Raw genomic sequence first — 26,865 nt, 5'->3', positions numbered from 1 at the left:
AGAGGCAGAAATCATTTCAGAGGAAGTAGAGGGAGGACAGAAGGCAAGAGACAGAGGTGGGCGAGCTTCAGCACAGCATTTGCACAATTTCAGCGAAATAAGAAGATAAAAGGCAGAGGGCTTCATCCAAAGGCGCTGCGTTGTGCACTCCGTTCCGAAGTTGTAGACAGCAGTAAAAAACAAAAAGGTCCTTGGTTCTCTTCCACTGAGCTTTGGTGCTCTGGAGACGTACGTGCGTAAGTTGCAGACGGCCACTCCCCAACGCCAAGGGAGAGAAAGGTGCTGGCCTGACGCACAGCAGCAGACCTTTCTCGATGCTCAAGGTTCTTTCGTATTTTGTTGAAAAAAAAAAGGAATCGGCAGACACGCAGAGACGCCTCAATGACCGGTTAGCCCCAAAGCAACACGATGGAAAAAAAGAAAATATGACGGGGTAGAAAAAAGCGGTATGCTGCGTGGGAAATTTACATCGACAACAGACGAAAAAAGAGAATAACGCCGACACGAAAGTAAGGGTGGCGGGTTACTTGCCATGATCATATGAAACAAAAGGAGCACGAACGGAGAATGGAAAAGGAGAGAAATCAAAGAGGTGCGGAGCCAAGCATACAAGGGAACCAAGACGAAGACACATTCGTGAAGCAATAAAAAACAAAAAAAAACAATAGAAGACACATTATTAGTGGTGCAGAATCAAGCAGACCTATTGATAGGCAAACGCACTCGCTTTGTGCTTTGCCAGGAGCGCTTTGAGCGCTGGCGAAACACCCTTCGTGACGTGCTCAACACGAGGCAACTCCGTCGTGGTGGTGCTGCCGTCACTCTTTAATGGCTTTGCCAAAAAAGCGCTGCGCATCGAACCGCCCATCTTCAGCGGCTGCAGCGATGTCGACTCGTTTGCCACAGTTGCTGTCTTTTTGAAACGGCTGCCGCTCAGCAGCGCCACCACCGGGTCCTGCGCAAGCGGGGCGTCGACTGCCACCTCGTCACCGTTGGCGTTGGAGTCTCGTCGGCCTGCATGCACGCTGAAGTGTGACACCTCCGAGGCAAACTCCTCCATGAGCTCGTCGAGGCTGACGTCGTGTTTTGGGACGGAGAGCGTCACCGGCACCATAGGCTCCGTCTCTTTGGAAAGGCGGCGGAGCATCGGCTGTGCCACGTTCATCTTCATCGGCTTCGTGTCGCGAGTGTTTACCGGGCTGCCACCACCACCTCTTCCCATCGTCGATGGCTCTTTGGACGACGATAGAGTCGTGGCAGCGCCTGATGCTACGCCGGTATGGGAGAGCTGCGCCGCCTTGGCTGAGAGGCTGCCGTACATCGGTAGTGCCTTGTTGTGGCCGACGTGCACATTCTTCAGGCCCGCCAACTTCTTCGTCATAAACGTGCCCGCCACCTCCTGCGATCGTCTCTTCGTGGCGGAGACATGGCTGGGGATGGAAGGCAGGCTGCCGGGCACGGTTCCCGTCTCTGCCGCGCACTCCTTTGGTGCATCGGGCAACGACGGCTTGCCGTTGGCCACCGCTGGCACGCCAGGAAAGACGACAGGGGCAGGGCCCGCGATGGGCTTCAGCGACGGCGTCACCTCTGCCTGCCTGCCGAGCGGGTAGAGCTTGCGGGGGGAGCCCTCAGGCACGGATCCGTCCGCCGTTGACCGGCCCGGCTTCTGCACCGCGAGGGGGTCTATCACCGGCACCTTCAACGGCAGCGGTGCACTCTGCGGCCCCGACTGCAGCCGCTTCGCTGCAAAGGCGAGTTGGTCGAGCGCGGCGGAGGACAGCTCGTTGCGCTCGTCGGTGTTCGCGGCGAAAAATGGGTGCTGAAGGCACTGCTCCGCTGTCGGCCGCAGCTTGGGGTCGTACGTCAGCATTTGGCTCAGCAAATCTATCACAACAGCAGGGGTGTGCGAGGGCAGCACCTTTGCGAGGCCCGTGCCAGTGATGGTCGGGAAGGTGTAGCGGATCTTCTTGGCCAGGTGTATGCCGCCTGCCCACGTCTTCTCCGTTGGGCTGTCGAGCACTGACATAATCTTGAAAAGTTGATCCACCTCATTCGTGCCGGGGAAGAGAGGACGCGTGGTGATCAACTCGGCCATGATGCAGCCGGCAGCCCAAAGGTCCACCGGCGAGCTGTAGAAGCGGTCCTGCAGCAGCAGCTCCGGTGCACGGTACCACCGCGTGGAGACGTAGTCCGTGAACGGCGGGCGAGAGCGGATCTCCTTCACAAGACCGAAATCTGCCAACTTCAAAACCTCCTCGCCGGTCGGCTCTTTTCGTATCAGCAAATTCTCTGGCTTCAGATCGCGGTGGAAGTACCCACGCTTGTGGATGTACGCGAGAGCCTGAAGCATTTGGCGCATGAAACTCTTGATCTGCGGGTAGGGAATATACGGAGTTGCCTGCCCGTTGCTAGAGTTGCCGGCCTGCTTTGCTTTTTTAATCACGCCTAGCAGATCGCCGTCCATGTACTCGAACACAAAAAAGAGTTCGTTGTTCTCGCGAATGACCTCGCGAAGCTTCACGACGTTTGGGTGGCCGTGGATGCGCCGCACGATGTCCACCTCCGGTAGCTTCACACACTCCTCCCAGGTGTAGAACTTCTGTTTCATCTTCTTGATGGCTACCAGCTGTCCCGTTTTTTTCAGTACCGCCTTCGCCACGGACCCGAAGGTGCCATCGCCAATTTGCGTGACGAGCTCATACTTATCCATGGTGCGGCAGTCTCTCTAGCTGTCTAATTACAAAGGACTAAAAGGAGAAAGGAAAGGTGGTCTAAAGTAAGTAGAAAAAAACGGGTGACACAGAGGCACCCCTAAACATGTATGTATGTGTTGGTTTATAAATAGGGAGTGAGAGAAGCATACGGATAAAGGTACATACACACCACGCTGTGGTTCGATGTGAAGCGCGCGGTGAGTTTGCAGTGATTATAACGTCGTCGTGCAATTCAACGGCGGAGAAGAAATAAAAGGGTAGAAGAGAAGATCCAAGCGGACGGTATGGAAGGCAGAAGAGGAATTCAAAGACACAACACAGCTGTTTAGCTCTCCAATTGTACCTCACCGGTGTTAACTAATATAACACCACATTACTTTGGAAGGGCCATGAAGGCGGCCACATCGGCAAAAGACAACGCTGGCCAGACCCGCTTAACGTGTCAGAGAGGAATAGAGGGTGCTGCTCAACGCTGTTTGCATTATCATGCAGAGAACACCGCGCAAGGTCCGGCACGTGATGACAATCTGGGTGGAAAGGCAATGACGTGTCTACAACAACGGCGCTCACGAAAGCAGGTCTTTCTCTCGGCACCAAACGCCGCGAGATCACAGCTGATAACTGCCTCGACGTGCGATAACTCCGCGAGGTTCTTTCCCGCTTTTCTGGAGACGCAAAATCGTAACGAGGTCTTTCCCTTGTTGGTATTCTGCTGGTGCATTTTATTGAAGGTGCTGTCCTAATGCTAATAAACCAGAATACAGGCTACGCTTAACTTTGGCGTGTTTAATACTAATATGTAAACTACGAAACACCCTGCGGCCCGAGACGCACACACACACACACACCGCTGTCATCTTAAGGATGCAGCGAGTGTGGGTCCGGGGGCCAGGCACCGCTCAGGCCGCCATTGGCCGCGGCAATGATGAGAAAGCCGATCACGAAGTTAGGGACCATGTTGGCAATCGACCACCACCCCAGAACGAAAAACTGCGTCGTGAAGGACTTCGGCACGTACGCCGGCTTAAGGCTATCGAACTTCAGCGGGACAACGCGGCCCTTCCCGATGGGCGCGGCGATGCTCTGGTAGAGGCTGGCAGTCGTACGGCGCAGCATGACGAGGGTGCTGAAAACTCTAGGGTGACAATACCGTAAGGGTTAACGTCGACTTGGGGATCCACCCACCGGAGTTGATTTGCGCAGCCATGCCAATGAAAAGGAGAAGGAGGAAGAAAAGAAAATGTGATCGCAGACGAAGAAGGCAACAGGAAGATGGAGAGGGTTACAATAAAGGGGAGAGTACACCGTTGAAAAAGCTTCTGTGGATACGTGTCTGGTACGTAAGAGACATAAATTATGAAAACAAAGAGACCCATAATCTGATGTATGGCGTACCCTATCAGGCAGAGACGAAAACGATAGGCTGTTGAAGGCCAGTGGAGCGTCTCACATCGTACTCAAATGTACGTTGATGTGAAGAGAGAGCTCAGTTTCTTCTTTTCTTCTGCGAGAATGACGCTTTGTGCTGATGAATACAAATGGAAGCAAAGTTGGTGCAGATGAGCAGAGGCTTGCCAGAACGAAACACAATAGAACTGTTTGTATGTCACGAAAAGCGAATCGTAAATAAATAGAAAAACGTCCTCAACGCTCATTCCTCCGCAGGGAGCGGTCCACCGACTCGTAGAAGGAGCAAAAGCAAAGATGTCAAATAGAGAACAAGAAGCGTCGCTGTTCTGACCGCGACGCATTCTCTTATAAAAGGCAAGCGCTGAAAAGGTACGAATTTGTGTTGGCTCACTTCCACGATTGTGACCACCTCTCCCGCCACGTTGAGTAATCCTTTTTGATGGGTCTCTGCCTTTCCTTGAAGGATAGAGCGGTCCGTTGAGAAGCACAAAAACGAAGTGGGAAGGAGCATTTCAGGCGGAATGATCGGCGGAAAGGGAAGAGAAATACCTCGCTCTTTTTCTTTCCTCTTTGTTCCTCCAACCAAGAGCATTTTCGTTTTCTGCAGCACCGCAAACACGTCACGCAGGCGGTTGTGCTTCTTCGGTCGACGCACGTGGCGCGACAACCTCCCTCTCCTCCGCAAACGAATCCAGCAACTCAAAGTAATTTGTGAAGACGTCCATAACATAGATGAGCGCGACGGAGACAAGGCCTAGGCCGTACGAGATCTCCCAGGTGAAGAAGCGGTCAAAGAACAGGCCCAAAGCGGCGGAAACGCTGTAGCTGATGGGAACTTCAAGCAGCACTAGCGAGAGGAGGACGAAGAGGAGCTGCAACTGGGCCGACTCCATGTCCTTCACAAAAGGAGACATAATGTTCAGGTTCAACGCTAAGGCCAGCAGGAAGTACGCCGTCATAACCCAGTGGTAGCTCTGGGTGAAGGACCAGTCTATGTTCGAGTCGAACCCCGTCGTGACGAAGAAGACACTCTTTAGCCCATACGCCCCGCCCACGGCAAAGAAAACGGTTAGGACGATGGAGAGCGCCGTGGCGACGTAGTGGCGAAGGGCTGGCTCGATGATGGGACTGCCGGTGATGAGGTCGGCGTTCTGCGGCACAGTCACGCGCACCAACGTGTACGGTGTTTTGCACTCCGCACACACGCGGCGGTGCTCGGGGTTGGTCGTCATCTCCCGCCACTGCTCGAGGCAGTGGTGGTGGACGTACTTGCTCGAGCCGTTGCACGCACACGGCGCGAAGAGGTCATCGAAAGGCTCCCGGCAGCGACAGATGCGGCAGATCGGGCCGGTCTCCTCCTCCTCCGTAAAGGCGCTGGCGTTCACGACGGTGATCTCATGCTCCGTCTCCGCCCTGCCCTCCTCCGACGTCGGCAGTCGCCGGCGCTGGTCCCACCAACGGCGCCACGGCGTCAGGCAGGCGGCGTAGCAGTTCAGCGGGCGAACTTTCGCCATGGCGTAATCGGCGAACTTCTGCACCCCGTCCGCGGCCACCTTTGCAACGCGCTGCAGAAACGCAAAGTGGCCTTCGTTGTCGTCATCGCTGAAGAGGGCGGGGGCGGCCGCGGCGGCACCACCGGTGGTGCGCTGACGTGCGAGCAGCGCCGCCACCTCCCGCGTGCACGCCAGAAAGCCGAAGGCGATGAAGACGCCCACGGCGATGAGCGCAAAGCGACCGCCGACGCCCTCCAGCCACCACCGCGAGTTGAGCGGGTTGACGGCGGGCAGGCTGCTGAGCACCAGCACCACATCTACCTCCGCCTCGGCGTCGTGCGGCAAGTCGTGCTGCAACCGCACCCGCCACGGGCTGTTCAGCGAGTACTTCTCTGCAAGGCGGAAGAGGAAACGCCCGCTGTACTGGGACGGGTCGACCTCCTTGAAGCTCCTCGTGTATGTGGCGAAGGAGGAGAGGTAGCACTCGTCCGTGAGGTCGGAGCAGGCGGCGGTGTCCTCCATCCGCATCGCGCCCCTGCCGGAGGGGTACACCACGTCCGTGCGGTTCAGCCGCGCCTTGAACGCATCCAACGCCTTTTGTGTGGAGGTGGTCTGCCAAGCGTCTTGCCAGATGATGGCCTGGAAGTTGGCCTCCTGATGGCGGCGGAAGCGCACAAGCATGTACAGAATGCGGCCGCTGAGGTCACACGCCGTGCTGTCGCCCGAGGCATCCACGCAGTAGGGGACCGTCAAGAACTCAAAGGTGGTGCGGCCAGTGCGGTGTGACGGCGTCGCGAAGTCGAGCACCGCCACAGACACGGCGGGTTCAGGGTCGTAGCGAGACGAGAAGCGACTGCGCCATCCAAACGACGTCGGAGCGCCTTCGCCGGTGGTGGACAGTATGATCGATCGGTTGATGTCGAAGAACGCCAGCTTCGGTGCATCGGCGGCCGCGGAAGCGGTAAGGATGGCGGTGGTGCACGCGTTACACAAGAATAGGAGGGCCACCGCCCTCACCAGCAGCCGAGAGGCGGACATCGTCGGCGCGCCCGTGTAGATCTGCGCGCCAGCACAAAGCGTAGAGCAGGTCTTTCCTCACACGTGATGCCGCAGTGCGCCGGTTAGGTTGGGGGTGAAGTCACCTTTGCAAAGCAGATTTGCAACAGCTCTTTTTAACTTTTACTTTACAGCAAGACGGATACTAAATGAATAAAAAGCAATAGAAACAATCAAAACTGAAAAATTAAGATTTGTTAGGCGAGAACTGCAGGAAGCGCTGCTACCATTATCACCTCGTTTATTATTATGTGCGTGTGTGTGCGCGCGCATGTGTGTGAAACACAACGGAAAGGCCGAAGAACAAGAAGAGAAAAAGGAAAGAAGAAGCACCAAGGTGTGTCATGGAGCGGAAAGGCGGAGATAGCAGAAGCACCGACGAGCATGCAACCATGGAAATTGCAACACCGTCAGTAACACATGCAGCACAGCACAAAAAAATGTATGCGTTAGCGTGTGCATTCTTGTATCGCCGATCTTCCTAAAAAAAAACCGACTCGCAAAGAGGAAAGACGGATCTTCAAAGGCGGAGTTACGGAAGGTACGCAGCGCACCGCACACCTCTACTTTGCTGACTGGGTTCATAATCTCCCCACCCCACCCCCTCTTGCCACCGGTCCCTCTGACTCACATGCGTGCAGAGACGGTCGTAGCAGCTGAGAAACCGCGGTGCTTCACATCTCCATCTAACACTGCGGCACCGCGGAGAAAGAGACCACACGAAACCGAGCTTGAACGTGAACGGGCTTCTTTTGTTCTTCCAGCGCGTAAATACAATAGAGCATTGACCAATAGTTATAAAATGAGTACTCATGTTCGTGAAACGTTCTTGCACGCCTGCTACTAGGTTAGCTTTATAACAAAACTAAAAACGTCTAATAGGGGTTACTTTAAATATTTCTTTTTAACAGAAGTTATTTTACTCCTCAATTTGCCTTATAGAAATATTTATCTTCTTTTACTTTCCTTTTTTCCCGGAAGACCAAATTCTGAAGAGATAGAAACAAAAAATAATTCGTCGGAAGTACTGCCCCGCTCCTTCGTTCCACTTTACATTACGTTCTTCTTTTCTTTTTTAACGGCTTCGCTCGCCCCTTACGCATTAGGAGAAGCACCGTTCTGAGCCTGCGCAGGGGGGTTACGGAGCTCCTCGGCGCCGTGCGCAAACGCGCAGCGGTCGCCCCACGCGCAGTTGCCGTTCTTTTCCCAGTAGATACACATCTTGGACTTCATCTTGGTCCTATCGATGCCCTGGCGACCGCCACGGTATCCAGCGCCACCACGGCCGCGCCCGTTATTGTAGTACGGTTCGTACGCGGTCGGCGGTATCGTCCAGTGCGTCGTCTTGGTGTTGTGGTCGATGTAGTAAGGCTTCCCGTCAGCCGTGTAAGACAGCTGCCAGCCCGGCGGGAGCATGGGCTGCTGAGGACCAAAATACGCCTGCTGCATTGTGATGGAGAATTACAGTTACGGAAGTTTAATTCTTAACTTACTGCGCGGGGATGCAAGTGCGGGTACGTGAGTTTATTGCCGGAGACAGAAGTGCGTGGTAAAAGCAAAGAAGCCAAGAAGAGAATCAGAAGTGCAAAGGGACTCGAGAGAAGACCCGCCTTGTGAGATTAGCGGTGCCAGGGAATTTTGTTTCGTTCCTCTTACCGTGCACAGCCGCAGGGGGCACGACGACCCTGCCTATTAGGCGGCCGCCGAAGTTCGCGGATGAGCAACATTGCTTGATAATAGCACATTCTCGGATTGAGAACGCTAATAAGAAAGGTAAGTGTTGTGGGTGAAGGAGAAGTGCACCAGCACATGCCCAACCGCGTTTCATTCCGTTGACCTCCAGAGGAGACAGAAGACGGTACCAAAGCAAAACGAGGCGCACGAGCAGACACACACGACCCCCGCACCCGTCATGTACATCGACATTAACTCGCATGGTGCGGTGGTGTCAACTCCATTTACTGCTGACAACAAAAAAACGTGTGCCAGGAAAACAGAAAAAAAAACAAAAGCTTTACATTAAGAGAGATGCACGACGCCGTTCTCGAAGCCCACGTGCGAGGTACTCTAAAGAAAGCAGAGGTGCCAGGAAAAGAAAACGAATGCCAGAACATTCTTTCAAGCGAAGCGAGTGCCAGCTGTTGTACATGCGGAGTGGCGCCTCTTTGTGGGTCGATTTGAATGATAAGCACCAACTACCGGGTTTTTCTTTTGAAACGAAAAGACAAGACATCACTCGTAATAGACATAGAGCCCTTTGGAAGGGCGACTGCACTGCATGCGATCGATGTAGCGCTCGTTACTATCTGCAGTGGGCTGAGGCACAAACCTGCTGTCCTCTTGTTTGGCGCGGCGGGTCAGTCCGTATGGCTTCACCGCGCCAAGCGAACGCGTGTGACTCTGCATCATCCGTTCCACCTTCATTGCGACGTGCGGCTTCACCGCTTCGACGGCCGCCCGGTGCTTCTCTGCGACGGCGCTGCGGGGGTCACTCCACACCACCGTCCCGTCACGAGTCCCCTCGGACACCGGGTAGGACGGCGCACCGCGCCACACAACTCTGCTCGACCGGCGATCGCCTGACGCCTTTGTAGGCGAACCCGCTGCCAAGTCCTCGATCGTTTTGAAGTGCCGTGTGGCTCGGCGGGGGTAGAGTGGCTTGCGTGCGCCGCTATGGAGGAAGTGGGCATCTTGGAGCGGGGGCGCCAAGAGGCGTGCGGGCTTCTCGCCGCTGAGCTCCTCCTCACTGGCACGCATCGCCGCTACCGTTCGCATCACCTCCATCCGACTTCTGCGCAGTGCGTCGTCGACGCTCTCCGTCGTCGCTCGAAGGCCGTGAGGCGCCGTCGCACTCCACGCCACGTATCGGGCCGCCTCCCTCCTCATATCCACATATGGCGCGTCGTCCATCACGGTGGTAGTGGTTGTGGGACCGTCATCCACCTCCCCAATGCTGCTGGATGAACTCAGCATCGTTGAAAGAAGAGGCGAGCGGAGAAATCGAACGTAAGCCACGAGGAATGGCACCGAGTAAAACAGCAAAGGAAAGCGGAGCAGCGAGGTGGAAGAAAGAAAAACTCCTCACACGTCGTTCTCAACTCTAATGCCTGGCAAGCAGAAGAGCGTTGGAGCCTTGATTGGCCTCGTCTATGTCTGGGATGAATCGAGATACACCGCAAGGAGGAAAATGTGCTGACGAAAGAAAAGAAACGGAGAAGAGAAAAAGGAGGAGAGTAAAAAAAGAAAAGAGAGACCCGCGTCGCAGTGTGGCACAGAATCTGGTGATCCCAGCAGCCATCATACACGACCAGCCCTTCCCCGTCATCTACCATACTCATTCTGAACGATAAGTTTCTTCAGGGGAAAAAAACGAATGCTTGTAAAGAACAATTAATCGGTGCTCTCTACGGATAAGACATATAAAAAAGGCTTCATTGCTTGAGATAAAAGAACACAAAGTAAAAAGGGGAAAACGCAGTTTAATCATCCAACGAAAACTGAAGCAAAACTCGAAGAGGAAATATAAAACAACATCACCGCCATTTCACTCCACAGTAGACCGCCCTTAAATCTGACGCGCTGTTGGCACATAGAGCACTTCGCTTTAGCTTTATCGATTCATACTTTTCTTAAAGGAGCAATTAACACATATTACCACACAATTAAAACTCTCACCCACGCTACCTCCGCCCACTATCCTGAATCTAGTTCACCCACAACAGCAATGGCCCAGTCTGCACACGCGCACCCGAACTGCATGACAGTTAGAGGCGCGGAGGCGAAAACAAAAAAGAGAACAGGAACCTAGAACCGGGCCACATCTGCCTTTTCCAACGGCAAGCACTGTATTCCGAGACAAAGGAAAGAAGGAAAAACAAGATAAAAATGATGGTCTCTCCACAGGAGGGAAAGGAGAGCCTTCTACTTCTTCTCGCTGTCACGAGTCGGACGCCGGCAACACACGCACCCCTCCATCCAAGGTGAAGCCGCAACCACAGAGAAGAGTCACATTTTCTGGGTTGAACTTTCGAGCAACAAGAGGAAAACGCACAGAAGAGGGGACCTAAATCTGGAGCATCGCACGGGCGAGCGACGCGGCGGTGTCCTTTGCGGGCGCTTTGAGAGGGAAGGCTAATGCGGGAGGCAGGTTCAGTTCTAGGTACGGCTCCGGCGGATTATACTTGGGGGGTGGCGGCAGCTTCCCGTTTGGTACCGTCTGCGGAGAAGCTGGACTGGAGCCACCCAGTGGCGGGGGCTGGTTATTGGCCACTTTCGTGGACATGTAAACTCTATTCTGCGTCTGCGTGGGGCCGTTCAGCGCGATGGAGAGTGGCGAGCTGGTGGTCTTGGGTGGCTGGCTAGCTGTGGTCGCCGCCGCCTGCGACTGCGGGGACGGCACCGTCTTCTGCGCATTATGTACGTTCGGGTTCAGAATGAAGCCTAACCCGTTGACGTCGAGGTGGCGCTCGTCGGGCAGCTCGTGCAGATAGGGGCAGTTGGCTCCCCGCAGGCACCCGCCGTTCACAAAGTACTTACACACTTCCTGCGTGCGGTCATGCGGCGGTACCACGCCAGGGATCATGCCGTTCGCCACGCCTCCCGTCTGCAGCCCCATCATCGTCTGCGACCCCCCAGTGGACATGAAGACGTAGCTGCTAGCGCTGCCCGTCACCGAGCGGGAACCGTTGACGGAGGAAACAGGACTGGACGCCATGTTCCACATCTTGCACTAGGAGAACGACAGTAAACTAATAGGGGGAAAAGAAAAATTGAGTGTTGAATTACGTGTGTAACAAACCAACAATAGGCGAAAGAAACGGGCAGAAAACAAACGAAATAAAGCTGAGCACCGCCGACGTACGTTTGCGTGTGCAGCGCATACAAAAGATATGAAGAGCGAAGTTTCACGCCTGACAACAACGCATTGAAAACAAAATCAGGACGCTGGTGCTCGGCTGTGTGGTTTGCGGACAGCAAAAACGGTGTATATCGACGTTTGGTCCCCGAGAGCGCAACTCAGAAAGAGAAAACACAGTGATTTCCGTTCTCAGTCTCTCTCTCCGTTTTCGAGTGAAAATAATAAAAAACGTAAGCGGGACTTCTTGACCTTGCAAAGGAGCTTTGAGTCAGATGGTGAGCTGCACCGTCAGACAGGCCGTCACGCGCGGGTGCACTAATTGCGGATGCCTCTCACTCCCAAGCGGACTAAATCTCCTCTTTACAAATCAGAAAAAAAAGCAGGCGATTCAAATTAACTTCGAGAAGGGAAGAATACGAGCGGAGAGAGAGAAGACAAAAGGAGAAGGATGCTTGTACAGATGACCAATCAGATCAAAAAAAAAAGACGCTCTTACGGCATGGATTGGACATGCATACCTTTGGTGATGACTCGCTGCTCCAAGGGGGAGGAGGGAGGGGGGCTTTTGCAAACGAAAAGCACCAGACGGCAGCGGCAATGGGGAGTATTGGGAGTATAGGGAACAGCAGCCCAAGACTCGAGTGCGCGAATTCGTAGAACGCTATTCTCCTCATTTCCCAGTGCGCTTCACACGCACTTGACGAACGGACTTGATCAAGTCTAGTGCAGATGCACTGTTGGCTTTGGCAGTTTTCGTAGTTCATAAATCTGTAAGAACAACTACAGTCAATTGATGACGAAAACAAGAGAAAATGACCAACTCTTACTCGCAAACGGAAAGAGACAGAAACCACACAAGGAAGCCTTCCCCACCGAGCCCGCAGTACCGCCCACGACAGCGCACAAACAGAAGGAGAGGGAGAGGGAGCAGGAACAAAAACTGCGAAGAAGCGAACGCGCCGCAACGATGAGAAGGGATGTGGCAACAACAGCAAAAACAAAGAAGGGGAAGCCGGCACGGTGCTTCTCATTGCAACGGACTGCAGCGTTCACAGGCTTCGGTGCTTCTCCTTTGTGCGCTCGACAATAAACCGGCGGATGTACACGATGATCGGGATGAGCAGTACAACGAAAACGACCGTGACAGCACCGACAGCGCGGCTCTTGCACTTCACACAAGAGCACTCGAAACCCCAACGCTTCTTCATGGCCAATGCAAGCCGAGACAACGGTAGATTGTTTCCCGGCATGTAGTTGATGAACAGCTCCTCACCTTCGCGAATAGGCCGCACTGCGCGTGCGCTGAGGTAAAAGTTGTTCTTGGCGCTGTTGTACGTAATGGACAGCTCCACATTCGGCTCACAGCTGTGGTTCAGGTACGAGGCCTCAGGAAAGAGGCAGATGCCACGGCGGCCGCGGTAGTCCACCTCGAAGCGGTTGAACTCCACGATAAGAGGAAGCCGCTGCAAGTCGTAGGACGAGAACTGCCCACCCAGCAAACAGTTCGACCCGTTGCGGATGGCCCCCTCCGTCCCGGCGGCACGCACCTCCTCCGCAAAGTCGAAGACATCGCGCTCTCGCGTGAAGTACGAGAAGCCACCCGACATGAGGGAGAGAATGCGATGCTTCACGTACTCCTGATCCGCCGGGCTGCCCAAGACCACTTTGCTAAAAATGTCTTTCGTTAAAATCAGCACCTGCTCCCGCAGCGGCTGCTTCTCGCCCTCGGAGATGTACATGCAGTAGGCAGGCAGGTTCATCACCTCGCGGCCGTAGCCAATCTCGCGGGCCGCGAAGACGCCACGGGCAAAGGCACCGCCGATGCTCGCGTTCATGTCGACCTTCAAATCGTCCGTCACGAAGCCGCCAGGCGGGGGGTCGATTTTGCCGTGTATGGACGAGACCTTCGCAAAGTTGCGTCGGGAGACGTGCAGCGGTGCGCAGAAAGACGCGGCGGAGTGGAGAGGGGCCCGGACAGCCGCGCGGGTGAGGAGGGGAGCGCAGCGCACAATACGTACGGCGAGACGCGGCGAGGAGCGCATCGTGTGGACGTTGCGACCGCAGACAAAACCGTGTAAAAAAAAACTTCGTGTGCGTGAGAGGAGCGATCTGGCGAGATTCCCGGTTGCGCGTCACGGGGAAGCGGTGGAGAACTCAACGGCCGCACTCTCCGATCGTGTTGTGGGTGGCGTTCTCCGACGAAACGCTCACTGCAGAGGCGAATACGCAAAAGGGAGAAGGCACGGGGAAGGGGAAGATAGAAAAGAATGGGGAGAATGGGGAGAATGGGAAAGGCAGCAGGAACGCCATCCTGCCCGAAAACGGTGCTGCTCTGGTGAAGCAAAACAACCACTAACGATCAGATGCCAGCAGGATTGAAGCAGGAGCTTTTGAGCACCCGCTGCAAAGTCCAGCGATATTCAATGGCGCGGCACAGGCATCATGGTCAGCCAAATACATATTTAAAAAAGCCGGAAACAACAGTTTGGAAAGAGAGCGTCTCGCCTCGCTTTACTGTCGACAGCCCTTTGTGCCCTTCGAAGGCCGCGCACGTTCACATCCTAAAAGCGAAAACATATATATCTCCGCTGTCGAATCTTTCATCCAATTGCTCTTTGTCATTTGAAGTTTACGTACACGCTGGAGATCAAGTCGTCTGCAGTGGACGCGGCGAATCTCTACTGCGACTTCAACATAACTGCAGCGTTGTACTCGATGATCGCGGCTGTGAACGGTTTACCATTTACGACACAAAAGTAATGCCTCGGCAGGGCCAGAGACGCACGGGCACGATAGCGGTCCACATCTGGTGCTCGCAGCCGGTTCACAGCGCGATGCACAGAAAGCTTCATCGTTTCCACGTCCAAAAACACCAACGCGCCGCTCTCTAATAGCAGCAACAGCGTCCAGGAGAAAGATCGGAAGAGGTACGCCTCCCGAATGGGGATCTCTTCGGTGCAGTAGGTCTGCAGCGTAGGAGTAATCGACAGCGAGAGCGGCAGCTCACTTCGAGCTCGCTTCAGGTCCGGCGCCTCTGCTGACACCGCCTTCTTTGAAGTCACGTAAAAGGTGGCGGCCACGTTGTGGTCGAGCACCAAAGCCACAATGTTCGACGAAAGACTCTCCGAGGCCTCGGCGCCACTGGGGCGGCTGACGGCTGCGCTTGTCACCGCGTCGGCAGCGCAGTGGCGGAGAAGCCGACACTCGCCCACCACCGCCATATCGCCCGCACGCAGCAGCTGGACGCAGCTGTTAGACCACAGGCACACCAAAACGTCCGCCGACCACCACCCGCAGTAGCGCAGCTTCAATGCTGGAGCATCCGTCGCCGCAGTTGGCGTCGTTGGGGGGGCGAGCGTGTGCCATTCCCTCTCGCACGCAAACTGGCTCTGGAGCGTCACGGCGGCGTCAGTGGACGTGAGCACCGCCACACAGTGCCGGACATCAGAGCACGTCGACGGGGAAGTCGGGCCGTCCTCCTGGGCTACGCCGAGCACCGCGGCGATTCGATTGCCTTTCGGATTAAATTGCACGATGGAGTAGCGCACCGACGCGGACTTCATCAGCGGGTAAGGCTTCACCTTCGTCACGTCGCTACGTGACACCTTCTTGCGCTCCAGCACCGTCGACAAGTCCATCGGGCACACGCATACCACGCTGTCCAGAGTCATGCACAGCAGCAGCTGGCCCGCAGCCGCCGCGGCCGTCGCGGTGCTCCCGCTCGGAGCCAGCATATGCGTCGCCACCGCGACGAGTTGCTGAGCCGCCGATGACCCGCTGCCGCGCAACGTCGAGCCGCGCCGTTCGGCGTCTCGCGACGCGGCGCGCGGATCGCGGTCGACCTCGAAGAGGTAAATTTTAGACAGGTTGGCGGTGTTGAGCAGGCAAACGCTCCCGTTGCTGAGACCGCAGCACAGGTACGACGGCTGGGCCACAGAGGCACCCATGATGCAGGTGCAGTCAGACACGAAGACGGCGTTAGAGGTGGAGGAGGAGGTGACCTGCCGCTCCGTGTCGCCCTTGATGTAGCGAGCGATGGACTTCTCCGTCATATCGCGCCTGGCGCGGTGGTCCTCGGACTCGAGGTCCATTTTCCATTGATCAAACATCGCGCCGCTCTTCTATTTGCTTTCCCCGTTGGCGGCAAAAGAGGAGTGTGTGCTTTTTGTTATCAAGCAAGGCCGTGTCGCAGTGGAGGCGGGCGTTCAATGGCGAGAAAATTAACGGCAAAGTGGGGAAAGACAGATAAGTAATGAAAGACAGCGCTACGAGATGTCGAGTACGTGTCTTCGGATTCGGGCAGGGCAAAAGACTACAGGCTCTCGTAAGGAATGAACAAGAGGTTGTCGTCAGCGCATTCTCCGCTGAGGTCTTGCGCGTTAATGCTTCTTTTCTGGCACAGCACTGCATGCGGTCAGGCTTAGACAAGTTGGTCTTCGCCAAGATGAAAACGCAGCTCATGGACAACGATTTCACCTCTCACCGTGTGCCCCTGCTCGCACGCAGAGGCCCACCCCTGTGTAACTCAACCTCGAATCTGCGGTGCTGTTTTTGATACAATTGTTTTGTGCAACACAACAACTCCACTGCGCTAAGTACCACTCGTGTACACAAACCGCACAGCGATCCAGTCTACTGGAAACGTGAAGACCGTTAGGGAAGACGAAGTTTGGGCGTCGGAGGGTTCCACAAAGACCGACACTTTTGGTACCACACGCGCACCCCTCACGAAGACCCCGGCGTCCAATTGGAGAGCTTCTGCAAGACGAAAAGCGGCACAGCGAACGCGACGGAGACCACAAATATGAAAAGAAAAGGGAGTTAGAGAGCGAAACCGAGAGAACGCCGAAGGCCGGGACGAGAAGAAGACGCCCAATCACTTCGATAAGCAGATTTCTTGTTCTCAACGTAGCAGCGCGTGAAGAGCGTGTCAACGGGGCCGCTGCCATCCTCCGTACGCATTGACGATTCATTTCAATCGTCCCTAGTCCTCCTCTTCCCCTGTGGCATCGGGAATCGGCTCGAAGCCAGACGGCGGGTTCTTTGCCCCACTCGAGTTCATCACCTTGAAGCGGTTGCCCGACAATTTGCGGTCATTACGTTGCGCCTTGTTGATGTCCTTGTGCATGCGGTAGGTAGACGGGAGCGACGTACCGTGCATCGTCATGTCATAGAGCAGTTTGCCATACATCGCGTTGTCTTCGTTCGGGATATCGCGGCGCGCGAAGAGCTCGTAATGGGTGTTGTTCGGTAGTCTCTTCTTCATGATAAACTCCGGCAAGTTCTGACCGTAACCTGGGCGCATATTGCGCATCGGGTAGCCGGTGAACGTGTTGAACTCCGGTGACATGTGCCGCTCGTCCTCCAGCTGCCACGCCCCCGGCGCTTTCTCTTCGACGTACTCCTGGAAGATGCGGGCGCGGGCGAGGCGAAGATCCCACCGCTGCGCACACGGCACGGGAAGTTGGTGGGGATGCGTGTAGCCCACTCGGTGCACGCCGCACCGCAGAGAGCTACGGAGCATTTATGTTTCTCTTCTCTTTCCTCTCTTGTGTGAGCGGGTGGTGCAACTCTCAACGTCGCTCCGTTTGCGGCGGGCCGAAACAATTATTGAGAGCGACATTTCAAAACAAAAAAGGTGGGAGAAGGAAACGGGAGGGAAAAACACAAGAAAGATCGCTGCAAATTAGCCCAACGGAAAACGAGAAACTCTGCACACGAAATCCTTTGTTGGGCACGCTTTACAGTCGCCACATTGGCCCCTTGAACAATACGAACTCTGCAGGCATTAAAGCACGTTCCTGTATTTATTGCGACGCCTGTGGCGCCAACGGCGGTGCTCGTGATATTGGGCCGTGTTGCACCCTGCGCCTGCCATCTGTGAAGAGGCTGGCAGTCCCAATGTTGCTTCCTAGAGAGCAGCTTCCACGTGCGTCTCCGCATTAGCGCGGTTGTGTTTTCTCTTCTAGCCTCTTTCTGTCGCCCAATACAAAACACCAAATACGCTCGGGAGCGAATAATAGTCACACCGTACCAAAGAGTGGAAGTTTCGGAGGCCAAAGGACGAATCGATGCGATTGCCTCCCTTCTCTTGATCGTGGGTCAGAAGCCTTCGCCTTTCGCGCCACTCACGACTTAGAAACTCATCGCCACTGCTGCGCTTCGCAGATGCCCGTGATCTTCGGCCAGTCAAAACAAGAAGAGCAACGTGGAACAAACGGCAAAGGCCTTTGCAAGCACAGCTGAACAACGGCACAAGGCGCAAAAAACGGCACGTCAACACATCCTTTGCAGAGGAGCCCGCAGAATAAGAAAAAGAGGAAACAAGACGCACATCCCGCTTAAAGAGCGCTGTGCCCGATCATCAACACAATTCGGACGGATGCGTAAAATGAAGTGCGCCCAACGCGCCTTAGGCGTCGTTTGCAAAACACCCCAGCGTCACCTCCCCGATAAAGACAGGAAACCAGAAAAGGATGAAAAGAAAACCTTTCCCCGGATTAGCTAGACGGCGGCGGTGGGATCATCTCGGCCGGAACGTGCTCGAACTTGCGGTCCGACTTGTCGCACACCCACGCCACCTCCACCTCGTACAGCTTGTCCTTCTGTTTATCGTGGACATCGTGCAAAATATTCGCCAACTTCGCCACCGCCTCGTCGCAGGTGAGGCTCGCAAAGTCCAACTTTTCTAGCTCACTCTTCGCCACCGTCTTCGCCTTGCCAAGGGCGATGCCGTAGTAGCCAGCCACCGTGCCGCTGGGGTCGCTCACGAACAGCTGCGGGCCGTCGTCCGAGTAGGACGCGATGATGGCAGAGCAGCCGAAAGGGCGGTAGGCATAGTGCGTGGTGTACACGTGCATGAACTCCCCCACACGGTTGGCCAGCACGGAGCCGCGAATGGGAGTCGCAAAGATGTCTCGACTGTTCTCCGCCTCCAAACGAGCGCGCGAGACGATGGCGCGGCCGTCCGGCAGCAAGCCGCAGATGCAGACGCCGGCCTGGCGGTCGACGGCGTGGATGCGGTTGTTAGAGTTGTTCTCCAGCATGCGGCTGGAGTGGATCTTCTCCACCGCGAGCACCACCCCGTCCTTGCAGCACGCCGCGACTGCCGTGCTGCTGTTGTCCACCGCCTTGCCGGCGTACTCCACCTGGAAGACGCGGCCCTCGGCGGAGAAGACGTCCGTAGACTGATCGTGTCCGCTGCCGGTGCCTGACATGGTGACTAACTCAGCAACAGGTAGGGAATACGACTGATAACGCCAAGGATGCCCAATAAGGTAGACTGCAATCGAGCACCTGTGAGAAAGGAGCTTGAGAGTTTTTTCTTAAGGTTGCTTGATGATGAGGGGAATAAACAGTAGAAAAAGGCAGCTGGATTTGCTGAAAGTACGGGTATAGTGAAAGAGTTTCAATTCTTCCTAAAAAGAAAAGAGGAGCGGTAACGGCGTAGCACCACTGAACGTTCAGTGTCGGGAGGAAGTGGAAAAAGTTGAGCAGAGGAAAGAGAGGTGAGAAAACAAAAGTGCGTATGCTGAGTAAACGTTGCTGCCGCAATTATGGGCAGCAGCGCAAGCGTGGGGTTTCGCCATGGACACGCATAATAATGGAAGGCGGCTGGCGTCGAGAGTAGCGGCAAGCGGCCGAACCTAGAGGGATTTGCAGCACCCTGCGATTAAGGCCAGGCAGAAAGGGCCCTAGGTCGTTGAAAGCGGGAAAAAGAAAGGACTGTTCGATGCTTTCCACGTGTGGAAAAATCACTTTCACATCCTTCGCGTCATCGCTTCTTGTCGTGGAAAGATGAAATTCGTAAACAGAGCTGTGAAGTAGCAAACAGGCACCACACAAGCAGAAACGAGTGGTGCTTTTTGTTGCTGTCTAAGAAAACACCAAAAATAACCTTCGTTCATCTGCGGGCGCCAGTTTTCTGTTTTTCTTTCCGACACACGCTTGAAAAGCAGCTGCAGGCGTGCACGGAAATGGACAGGGAAAGCCGAAGTGTACGCAGGGGAAATAGCTGAAGAGACGTCTGCGTCCATGCAACAGCGCCAGCTAGAGCAACAAAAAAGCGGCAGCACGATCTGTCGTGGACGCAAACTCTTTCGTTCGCTTTCATCGCCTACGTCGCACCTTTGCTGCGTGCGATGCGGCGCGCAACAGCACTGATTACGCCGACCACGAGCATCCCGCAACACATCCCAACTAGCCCGTTGAGGAGAGGCGCCCAATGAGAGCGTGCCTGGTCCATGACAGCGGCGGCAGCAGCAGTCTTCTTGTCTTCCTCCTCCTTCGCCTTCTGGCGTTCCTGCGGGGTTTTGTTCAGCCGTGGCCTCCTCTTCACTGCGTCCTCTGGGTTGCGCCACGAGGCACCGTCGGAGGGACGTGGTGGCAGGCGCTCCTCCCAGTTCCCGCCGCTCGCAAACAGCTCCGATATTTTCGCCGACAGCGACGTGTCCAGCTCGCCGAGCTCGCTGGTTCCCAACGAGTGCGAGTACAGGCACAGATCACCGTTAGGGCAGCAGCCGAAGAGGTGGGCCACACAGAAGTGCACCTTCTTGTGCTGCGCACGGATGATGTGCTGTAGGCGGTGCTTTAATCGGATGAGATCAGAACTGCGGAGCAGCGCCTCGTCCATTCGGCTGTCGTTGCCCTCCCAGTTGCTGTGGTTAAACTGGCAGGCCACGTCAATCTCGTCCAGCACGTCGTCGGCGATTAGGGTGTCGTCGACGATGACGGTGCGCAAATAGGGGTTGACGTGCGCCAAGGCGGCGATGGACCGCCCTGCTTCGTCCTCCAGCGGTGTGTTGGACAGGTCGATGTAGTTGACACGGGACCGCACAAGGGCCTCGCACAGGGCGCAGATGGACTCGTCGCTGATGTTGATGCCGCTGAGGGTGAGGGCCTCCACGGAAAGGTTGTATTGGAAAGCCATGGAGAGCGAGTACACCTCGGCATCGCCGAAGTAACCGGAGAAGTCGTCGTAGACGAGAATAGACCGAATGGAGTTGTTCAGCGTCTCCTCCGCGAGCACGTGAAACTCGTCCTCCGTCACGTTTGTGTATTCGCTGTTGTGGTTTGTAAAGTAGCAGAGGGCCTGCTCAAGTTGGTGCAGGTTGAAAGACTCTAACTTGCCAGACACAACTTTTAGGACCAGCACACGGGCCTCTTCCGTCTTCACTTGCGCTGACACGGCCTCCGACAGCGTGCGAACTGCACCGAGAACACGGCCCTTTGATTCCATCCTCAGAAGGGGTCGTGAGCGCAACGCTCCTCTCCACTCAGTTACAAAAAGAAGAGAAAAACGGAGAGAGGAAAGGGCTTCCCCCTGCGGACGTGCGGGGTGTCGCACCTGCAGTATTGTTCTGTGAGCTAAATTAAAATTGCAAGTGGTCGTGATGCTTGTTTAGCAGCAGAGGAGAAAGTGAGTACAACGCAGAGGGGTGGGGGCACTGGAAAGATTGTGTATATATACATGCATATACGCACAAGGTGGGAGAGCGCAGCGCTATCGGCAGGAGAGCACGAAAAGAAACAAAGACGAGGTTGATACTGCTTTAGCAGATGCGCTTCGTCACTCCGTGAACAACGCCCTGCAGCTTAACGGAAGAGATGACTGCGGAGGACCAAACGACGGCGATGGAAACAACACACACGCATGCCTATGCGTTACTGATGAAACATGTTCTTTTTTGATTGTACCTAGAAAAAAAGAAACCAAGTATTTCATGTATATTCAAATCACAAAAAACAAGTCATTTTATCTTTCCCGTCGATGTTGGTCCTTGGTCTGCCCTTTTGCTTCGACACCGCGACCGCTACAAAAACAGATTGTTTACTCTGATAAACAGAAGTCTCATGATCAGGAGAGCGAGTCAAAACTTATTATTAAACCAAAACGATGTAGGTGCGGAGTGTAGCGAAGAGGTATTGTTCTAAGCTGGGTACTTCATATACGGTGGACCATCTGGCATCATGTAGTCCAGAGTCGCGAGTGTTCGTTCTTTTTTTTCTTTTCTTGTAGAAAAAATATGTACGTTTACTTAAACCGGAGCAGCAGCCCCGCTCACCTCATTGCGAAGCGCCATCTCAATCAAATGGCCCGCCACAAAGCTCACCAAACCGCTGATCGCGCCGTTCAGCACCATCAACGCCGCCGAGCGCGAAATGCTGAAGCCCACAAGGAACCCCTTCACAGCGCCAAGCACGATCAGAGAGATCGCTGTCAGCACGCACGAGACGACAAAGACGGCATCGGTGCCCTGGCCTTTGCCTGGTAAATAGGCAAGCAGCGGAATTGCACCAAACACGAGAAACGAAACGAACATGACGGCGCCTTGCTTCTTCGGGCCGTGCGCGTCATCGAGGTCCACCAACAGTCCCAGCTCCTCGACCATCATGAAATCGACAAACATCTTCGGGTCCTTCGAGATGATGCCGACGATGGTGTGTGCGTCGTCGAACGACAGTCCCTTGGACATGTAAATCTGCACCATCTCGTCCAGCTCCAAGTCGAAGGAATTCTCCACCTCCCACTCCTCGCGGCGGCGCTCCATGATGGCGTTGTCGCGCTCCGCCTCTCCCGACACGTACTCGCCAAACCCCATCGAGAATCCATCCGCAATGACGTTGGAGAAGCCGAAGATGAGCACCGTCGCGTAGTTACCGTTACTGCCTGCCGCAGCGGCAATGATAGCAAAGGTCGTCATGATACCGTCCAGACCACCAAAAACAACGGACTTTACGTATTCCGTTGCGCTTGAACTATGGCTTTCTTGATGCATCGGCTTCATGTGCTCACGGCGGGACGCCTCGATGTCACGGTTGCGAAAGGCCACACGTGCGGCGTCGCAGCTCTTGTACCCACCGGTCTCCCCCACCTCAACACGCAAGGCCGACCGCTCAGAAAGCTCGTGATTGCTCATGTTGACAGACAATGGTAGATCGGGAAAAAAGTATCATAAAAGGAAAAAGAAGAGAATTACGATGCTAAAAACCAAAAGACAAAGGAGAGGAAAGAGCGCACCAAGTGCTGTGAATCGTGAGAAGATTGGACGGTTTCCTTTCCCGTTTGTATATTTATGCTACGAACGAACGAATAACATGCAGGAGAGGTGCATTAAGAGAGAAAACTTAAGGAGAAAAAAAATGGCGAGGAGAACGTCAGTCGGTGACGGGAGCGTGTTTTGAAGAGACAGTCTCACAAGAAATGGAGGACGGGCGAGGCTTCACCGGAGATGGAAAACGGAAGACAATTCTGCCAGCAGCAACTCAAAGATGCGCGTCAAGAGAGGTAGATCACACGCGTGGAAAACGAAAAGAAAAAGATGAGGAAAGCGAAGCCGAATGAAAAGATGAAAGATTCAAGGAGACGCGAAATAAGCGCAAAGAAGCAGATAGAGACGGCGCTCGTGCGAAGCAGATCCAGGCAACGGAGATACAGCTCAAACGAGATGTACAACTTCCCTAGTTCAACAAGACCAAGGCTTTTTTCGTCCAACGTTGCAGAGCTCCATATGCGAAGAACGGAGCCTCTTTAACGGGCCGGAGATATTAGTTATGCGAACAATGACGTACTCTGAGTTCAGCGTAGGCGCTTCTCGGTAAGTCAATGTGCACGTGTGTGTCTGCGAGCGTGTGTGTGTGTGTGAGCGAAGATTTATGCGCAAGTCTTGTCAAATAACAGCTGCCTTGTGTGAAAAATGAAGATGCTGGTGCAAGAAAAGAGATCGAATGAAGAAGAACGGCGGAAAGGCACGCGCATTTGGGCCGGTCGTCCTTCGATCTCCTCGTTGCCCTCTTCTGCGGCCGCCCGTTTACTCAAAATCCATCCGCAGCTCCTCGCCCTCTTTAATCGCCTTCGCAGCGCAGACCACCACCCTGCGTGCGGCCAGCGGCGCTGTTTCCACAATGACGCGCCGCCGGCTTGACGGGGACACAAAGTCCGACTGCACACAAGTGAGCAAGGTGCAGTTGGCGCTGCTCGTGAGCTCCGCCTCGCTCTCGTCGTCCTCCTTAGCTTCTGCCGCTGTCTTTGACGGATGGGCAGGACGTATCATGTCGATCACCGGCACCAGTGACGGAATGAGGGGGATGCCGGGCGAGGACTCGATGAGCTCCGCGAGATCATCGGGGGACGACGGCTGGCAGTTCAACGGCAGCAGAATCGCACGTTGCATCACCGTGCGGTACGACAGCACCAGCGCTTCCCTGTGGGGACAGAGACCGGCAGGAACGCCGCGGCGCTTTCCATAATGCCGAAGCATGGTGTGGATCAAGTCCATCTCGCCGGACACGCGGCGCTCTGCCTCCTGCAGTTCGGCGGCAGGCACACTGCGCAGGCCAGGGCAGGACGATGCATTCGCCGTCAGAAAGAGATTTGGCAGCGGTGGGTACACACCGTTGCTGAGGAAAGGGTGAAGGAAAGACTTCCGAGCGTGTTGCGCGTGTGCACACTCCTCAGCGTGGCAAGCAAGGAAGCATGCGAGCCACAAGCTGTGCGCCGTCACCAAGCCGAGTCTGCCGCGGCGAGTCAGGAAAAGCGCCGCTTTGCGCAGCGGGGGCAGGGCCCGGGGAAGGAGGTCGCCACGCAGCGTCTGTGCGTTCAGCACTGCATGATACGGCACGTTGATGAGCGGGGCGCCGTGCTTGACGGCCTCCGCAGCGCACAGCCCCACCGGGGAGGTGGAATGAGGACTCCGGTGGACTACAAGCTTTTTACTTACAACACCGTGCGCCGTGCACGCCTCCCAGAAGACATCCATGTCGACGCCACTCGCTGACATTACAAGATCAGGAAGATAAACTGAAGTTGCTGTGGAGATGCAGCCTCTTCCGAGTTGTTGCTGTGTTGCCTAAACCGTGCGCGCTTGAGAAGCTAGCATTTGAATGGCCTAGTGGAGGTCTCCCGCGTCTGCCACACACGAAGAAAAAGGTGTTAACACCAAGAGCACGGGAAAAGGAGATAGACGGTTAAGCCACGGTGAAAAGGGTGAAAAGAGTAGATGGGGAGAGCAGAAGGCGTAGCGCGTCAAGAAACACGCAGAAAGGTCCTTCTTTGGCTTAGCACGGCAAGTACCATCACGGCCACCGCCCGCTGGGGCATATCAAAAGAGGAATACATAACTTTCCATTGGTGGGGATCAGGCACGGATTTCCTTTTCTTATGCACCGCATATTACATCTGCAGTCGACGTGACGCCAAGCTCCACTCGCCAGAGGGTAACCCCACTTTACGGTGCGCTGATGCAAGTCGAAATCATCATTTTTGATCCCACTTGTCGGGAAGAAAAAATCGAGTTTGACGCATGGATGTGAAGAAAAAACAGCGGAATACCCACAAGCAAAATAGCTGTCCCCAAGCAAACAACGTTCACCACTTTCCCTGTTCTATTGCTGTTCTCCCCTTTCCCTTCTTCCTAGAAATCTGCTATCGGAGTGGCCACTGCGTCGTGGACGCGAGTGATGCCGCCCAGCTCCGGCTCGCGACGCCACCGTGGCTTCGGCACCACGTGTTTCTCCGTTGGGTGCTGCCAGTAGTTGGGCCAATTGTTCGCCGCCTCATACACCTGCGGGGTGAAGTACGCCGCCGCGTCCGGCGTCTCGTAAGAAAAGCGGCGCGTCATCGCCTCGGGGGTCAGTTCTTTCCGAGCATCCTCTAAAACGGCAGCGTTGATGGCGCGCTGCTGCTGAATGCGCTGAATCCAAATCGTGCGGTGGCGGATCGCCTCCATCACCTCCCTCGAGTGATAATTCTCCCGCTTATTCGGTACCATTTTGAATAGGCCGTTGGCCAAGGCGGTGCCAGGAAATTTGTTGTCGAACACCTTGTCCCGTACGAGGAAGCCGCGCGTCACATCGCGGTGGGCGCGGTAGAGCTGAATAAGCTCGTACGCGGAGGGATAGTAAGTCGGGATGCGGCGAGGGTTGACTCCTGCCACTATGGAACGGTAGGAGCCGCGCCCCAAAGCACCGCTCGACATGTTTCGAGCTCGGCTACGGAGAAAACACAAAAATAAAGCTGCGCATTAGCAACAAATGTGATGGAAAGTGAAAAAGAAACGTGAAGCACAAGAGGGTAGAAGAAGAAGATAATAGAAAGGAAAGAGGCATGGCCGGAGAAATGAAAGGGAAGCAGCTAGCGTGAACTCAACAACAACAACAATTATTTCTTTTCCTTTGTATTACGATCCCACAAGCAGTCTCAGCATCTCAACAACCTTGTTTGAGATCTTTGACTCGACTACGGGTGCCGAAAGACAAAAATGATCAGCATAGTAATAGCGTTTGAGACAAAGTAACGTTCAAGAAAAAACACCTCTTCGCCGGTTTGCTCTGTAAGACAACCGGCTTTACCTAAGTTAAAAAACGTAAAACATCTAGAAACAAATAACAGAAGGATTAGTATAATGTAAGAAATTCATCTAAAAAAAAACCGCGCATGGTCACAGCGATAATAACTGATGCAGTTGAAGCCTCCGCGAACTGCTGTTCCTGCCTTTGAGGGAAAAAGCTCCTGAGAGACGGATGTCCTGCAACACGCACAGCTTGGTGCAATAAGAAAAGAGGATGACTTACTTATACGGCACACAAGCGCAGCGTTCTTCGATGCAATTACGGCAGTGGCCGTGCATTCAAATCCAAGAACAGCCTCCGCTCCATCGAGAACAAAAAAAGCCTTGCTAAGTTACAAAGCAAAAGCAAAAACAGAGGATGGAGAGAGCGCAGAAGGAACTAGAACGGTCCACATACAAGGAAAGAACAGTTGGACACGCGATGCGGAGAACAACGAAAAGACAACAAACCCACAGCGGCGCCTCTCCGCAACTGCACAGCGTGAATACACACTGTAGTAACAGCCACAGTGCGTTCCGCGTAGAAGCCATCGGTCGCTGAATCAAAAGCGATAACGTTGAAAAGACACTCTTTCAGAAAAACAAAAACAAAGAAATAATAACCAACACCAGATTACAGTTTCAACGCATAAACACGCCCACCACCGCGAAGAGAGCGAGTACAGCAACAAACACGGTGCCCAATGGCAAGCCACGCGTCGGGGGCTTATCCGCAGGCACACGTTTCAGCGTACCCGGCGACCTTGAAAAGCGTATCGGCGGCGACGGTTCAGTGAACTTGGCAGTGAAGTCAATTGCGCGTCGGCTACGTGACCGCTTCGTCGTTCCGTTGAGCGTCGCCCCTTCTTCCTCCGGAGCGCCACCATTTTTCGACTTCTGCGCGGCGTTCTCGACAGCAACGGTCTCGTTACCAGCTTCCTCGGCCGTAGGAGCTTCCTCCTCGGCCTTCTTGCGGGCGGCAGCTTCCTCCTCGGCCTTCTTGAGAG

General features: G+C 54.8%; 15 protein-coding genes across 26 annotated transcripts in view; all 15 read right to left on the bottom strand.

Moving 5' to 3' along the window:
* Nucleotides 1-703: 703 nt before the first annotated feature.
* Nucleotides 704-2,889, bottom strand: ABB37_09847 (putative Mitogen activated protein kinase putativeprotein kinase; the record flags this gene model as incomplete). The annotated part of the gene is made up of 1 exon (XM_015809502.1): nt 704-2,889. Exon 1 carries the CDS (start codon nt 2,708-2,710, stop codon nt 704-706), a length of 2,007 nt encoding a protein of 668 aa, XP_015651984.1. The 5' UTR covers nt 2,711-2,889.
* A 683-nt stretch (nt 2,890-3,572) lies between these two features.
* ABB37_09846 (putative mitochondrial hypothetical protein) lies at nt 3,573-3,884 on the bottom strand (the record flags this gene model as incomplete). 2 transcript variants are annotated; one of them, XM_015809500.1, is made up of 1 exon in its annotated part: nt 3,573-3,884. In XM_015809500.1, exon 1 carries the CDS (start codon nt 3,828-3,830, stop codon nt 3,573-3,575), a length of 258 nt encoding a protein of 85 aa, XP_015651982.1. In that variant the 5' UTR covers nt 3,831-3,884. The 2 variants fall into 2 exon arrangements, with proteins under 2 accessions (XP_015651982.1, XP_015651983.1); XM_015809501.1 differs by having other exon boundaries at nt 3,573-3,851.
* An 860-nt stretch (nt 3,885-4,744) lies between these two features.
* Nucleotides 4,745-6,911, bottom strand: ABB37_09845 (hypothetical protein; the record flags this gene model as incomplete). 2 transcript variants are annotated; one of them, XM_015809498.1, is made up of 1 exon in its annotated part: nt 4,745-6,911. In XM_015809498.1, the coding sequence occupies exon 1, from the start codon at nt 6,653-6,655 to the stop codon at nt 4,745-4,747; it is 1,911 nt and encodes a 636-aa protein (XP_015651980.1). In that variant the 5' UTR covers nt 6,656-6,911. The 2 variants fall into 2 exon arrangements, with proteins under 2 accessions (XP_015651980.1, XP_015651981.1); XM_015809499.1 differs by having other exon boundaries at nt 4,745-6,898.
* Nucleotides 6,912-7,498: 587 nt separating this feature from the next.
* Nucleotides 7,499-8,167, bottom strand: ABB37_09844 (hypothetical protein). Of its 3 annotated transcripts, none has more exons than XM_015809495.1 (1): nt 7,499-8,167. In XM_015809495.1, the coding sequence occupies exon 1, from the start codon at nt 8,120-8,122 to the stop codon at nt 7,769-7,771; it is 354 nt and encodes a 117-aa protein (XP_015651977.1). In that variant the 5' UTR covers nt 8,123-8,167; the 3' UTR covers nt 7,499-7,768. The 3 variants fall into 3 exon arrangements, with proteins under 3 accessions (XP_015651977.1, XP_015651978.1, XP_015651979.1); XM_015809496.1 differs by having other exon boundaries at nt 7,499-8,163; XM_015809497.1 differs by having other exon boundaries at nt 7,499-8,158.
* A 738-nt stretch (nt 8,168-8,905) lies between these two features.
* Nucleotides 8,906-9,867, bottom strand: ABB37_09843 (hypothetical protein; the record flags this gene model as incomplete). The annotated part of the gene is made up of 1 exon (XM_015809494.1): nt 8,906-9,867. The coding sequence occupies exon 1, from the start codon at nt 9,644-9,646 to the stop codon at nt 8,906-8,908; it is 741 nt and encodes a 246-aa protein (XP_015651976.1). The 5' UTR covers nt 9,647-9,867.
* Nucleotides 9,868-10,736: 869 nt separating this feature from the next.
* ABB37_09842 (hypothetical protein) lies at nt 10,737-11,930 on the bottom strand (the record flags this gene model as incomplete). The annotated part of the gene is made up of 1 exon (XM_015809493.1): nt 10,737-11,930. The coding sequence occupies exon 1, from the start codon at nt 11,394-11,396 to the stop codon at nt 10,737-10,739; it is 660 nt and encodes a 219-aa protein (XP_015651975.1). The 5' UTR covers nt 11,397-11,930.
* Nucleotides 11,931-12,580: 650 nt separating this feature from the next.
* Nucleotides 12,581-13,743, bottom strand: ABB37_09841 (putative mitochondrial hypothetical protein; the record flags this gene model as incomplete). Its single annotated transcript, XM_015809492.1, has 1 exon — nt 12,581-13,743. The coding sequence occupies exon 1, from the start codon at nt 13,571-13,573 to the stop codon at nt 12,581-12,583; it is 993 nt and encodes a 330-aa protein (XP_015651974.1). The 5' UTR covers nt 13,574-13,743.
* Nucleotides 13,744-14,209: 466 nt separating this feature from the next.
* Nucleotides 14,210-15,694, bottom strand: ABB37_09840 (hypothetical protein; the record flags this gene model as incomplete). Its single annotated transcript, XM_015809491.1, has 1 exon — nt 14,210-15,694. The coding sequence occupies exon 1, from the start codon at nt 15,638-15,640 to the stop codon at nt 14,210-14,212; it is 1,431 nt and encodes a 476-aa protein (XP_015651973.1). The 5' UTR covers nt 15,641-15,694.
* Nucleotides 15,695-16,515: 821 nt separating this feature from the next.
* ABB37_09839 (putative mitochondrial hypothetical protein) lies at nt 16,516-17,115 on the bottom strand (the record flags this gene model as incomplete). Of its 4 annotated transcripts, none has more annotated exons than XM_015809487.1 (1): nt 16,516-17,115. In XM_015809487.1, exon 1 carries the CDS (start codon nt 17,053-17,055, stop codon nt 16,516-16,518), a length of 540 nt encoding a protein of 179 aa, XP_015651969.1. In that variant the 5' UTR covers nt 17,056-17,115. The 4 variants fall into 4 exon arrangements, with proteins under 4 accessions (XP_015651969.1, XP_015651970.1, XP_015651971.1 ...); XM_015809488.1 differs by having other exon boundaries at nt 16,516-17,105; XM_015809489.1 differs by having other exon boundaries at nt 16,516-17,103.
* A 916-nt stretch (nt 17,116-18,031) lies between these two features.
* Nucleotides 18,032-18,988, bottom strand: ABB37_09838 (putative proteasome alpha 7 subunit; the record flags this gene model as incomplete). Of its 2 annotated transcripts, none has more annotated exons than XM_015809485.1 (1): nt 18,032-18,988. In XM_015809485.1, exon 1 carries the CDS (start codon nt 18,746-18,748, stop codon nt 18,032-18,034), a length of 717 nt encoding a protein of 238 aa, XP_015651967.1. In that variant the 5' UTR covers nt 18,749-18,988. The 2 variants fall into 2 exon arrangements, with proteins under 2 accessions (XP_015651967.1, XP_015651968.1); XM_015809486.1 differs by having other exon boundaries at nt 18,032-18,951.
* A 659-nt stretch (nt 18,989-19,647) lies between these two features.
* Nucleotides 19,648-20,928, bottom strand: ABB37_09837 (hypothetical protein; the record flags this gene model as incomplete). Of its 2 annotated transcripts, none has more annotated exons than XM_015809483.1 (1): nt 19,648-20,928. In XM_015809483.1, the coding sequence occupies exon 1, from the start codon at nt 20,767-20,769 to the stop codon at nt 19,648-19,650; it is 1,122 nt and encodes a 373-aa protein (XP_015651965.1). In that variant the 5' UTR covers nt 20,770-20,928. The 2 variants fall into 2 exon arrangements, with proteins under 2 accessions (XP_015651965.1, XP_015651966.1); XM_015809484.1 differs by having other exon boundaries at nt 19,648-20,899.
* A 640-nt stretch (nt 20,929-21,568) lies between these two features.
* Nucleotides 21,569-22,797, bottom strand: ABB37_09836 (putative mitochondrial hypothetical protein; the record flags this gene model as incomplete). Of its 2 annotated transcripts, none has more annotated exons than XM_015809481.1 (1): nt 21,569-22,797. In XM_015809481.1, the coding sequence occupies exon 1, from the start codon at nt 22,448-22,450 to the stop codon at nt 21,569-21,571; it is 882 nt and encodes a 293-aa protein (XP_015651963.1). In that variant the 5' UTR covers nt 22,451-22,797. The 2 variants fall into 2 exon arrangements, with proteins under 2 accessions (XP_015651963.1, XP_015651964.1); XM_015809482.1 differs by having other exon boundaries at nt 21,569-22,784.
* Nucleotides 22,798-23,341: 544 nt separating this feature from the next.
* Nucleotides 23,342-24,440, bottom strand: ABB37_09835 (hypothetical protein; the record flags this gene model as incomplete). The annotated part of the gene is made up of 1 exon (XM_015809480.1): nt 23,342-24,440. The coding sequence occupies exon 1, from the start codon at nt 24,308-24,310 to the stop codon at nt 23,342-23,344; it is 969 nt and encodes a 322-aa protein (XP_015651962.1). The 5' UTR covers nt 24,311-24,440.
* A 503-nt stretch (nt 24,441-24,943) lies between these two features.
* On the bottom strand, nt 24,944-25,547 carry ABB37_09834 (putative mitochondrial hypothetical protein; the record flags this gene model as incomplete). The annotated part of the gene is made up of 1 exon (XM_015809479.1): nt 24,944-25,547. The coding sequence occupies exon 1, from the start codon at nt 25,505-25,507 to the stop codon at nt 24,944-24,946; it is 564 nt and encodes a 187-aa protein (XP_015651961.1). The 5' UTR covers nt 25,508-25,547.
* Nucleotides 25,548-26,786: 1,239 nt separating this feature from the next.
* The window catches only part of ABB37_09833 (hypothetical protein), a gene marked incomplete at its 3' end in the record, with an annotated part of 973 nt that continues 894 nt past the window's right edge, over nt 26,787-26,865 (bottom strand). For both annotated transcript variants that reach the window (XM_015809477.1, XM_015809478.1), the window contains exon 1: nt 26,787-26,865. This exon is cut by the window's right edge. In XM_015809477.1, coding sequence (XP_015651959.1) covers nt 26,787-26,865 — 79 coding nt within the window.

This window comes from Leptomonas pyrrhocoris (genome assembly GCF_001293395.1).
Source record: "Leptomonas pyrrhocoris isolate H10 chromosome Unknown, whole genome shotgun sequence".
In the NCBI taxonomy this organism is placed as follows: Eukaryota; Euglenozoa; class Kinetoplastea; order Trypanosomatida; family Trypanosomatidae; genus Leptomonas; species Leptomonas pyrrhocoris.
This window is presented reverse-complemented; position numbering and strand designations above follow the sequence as displayed.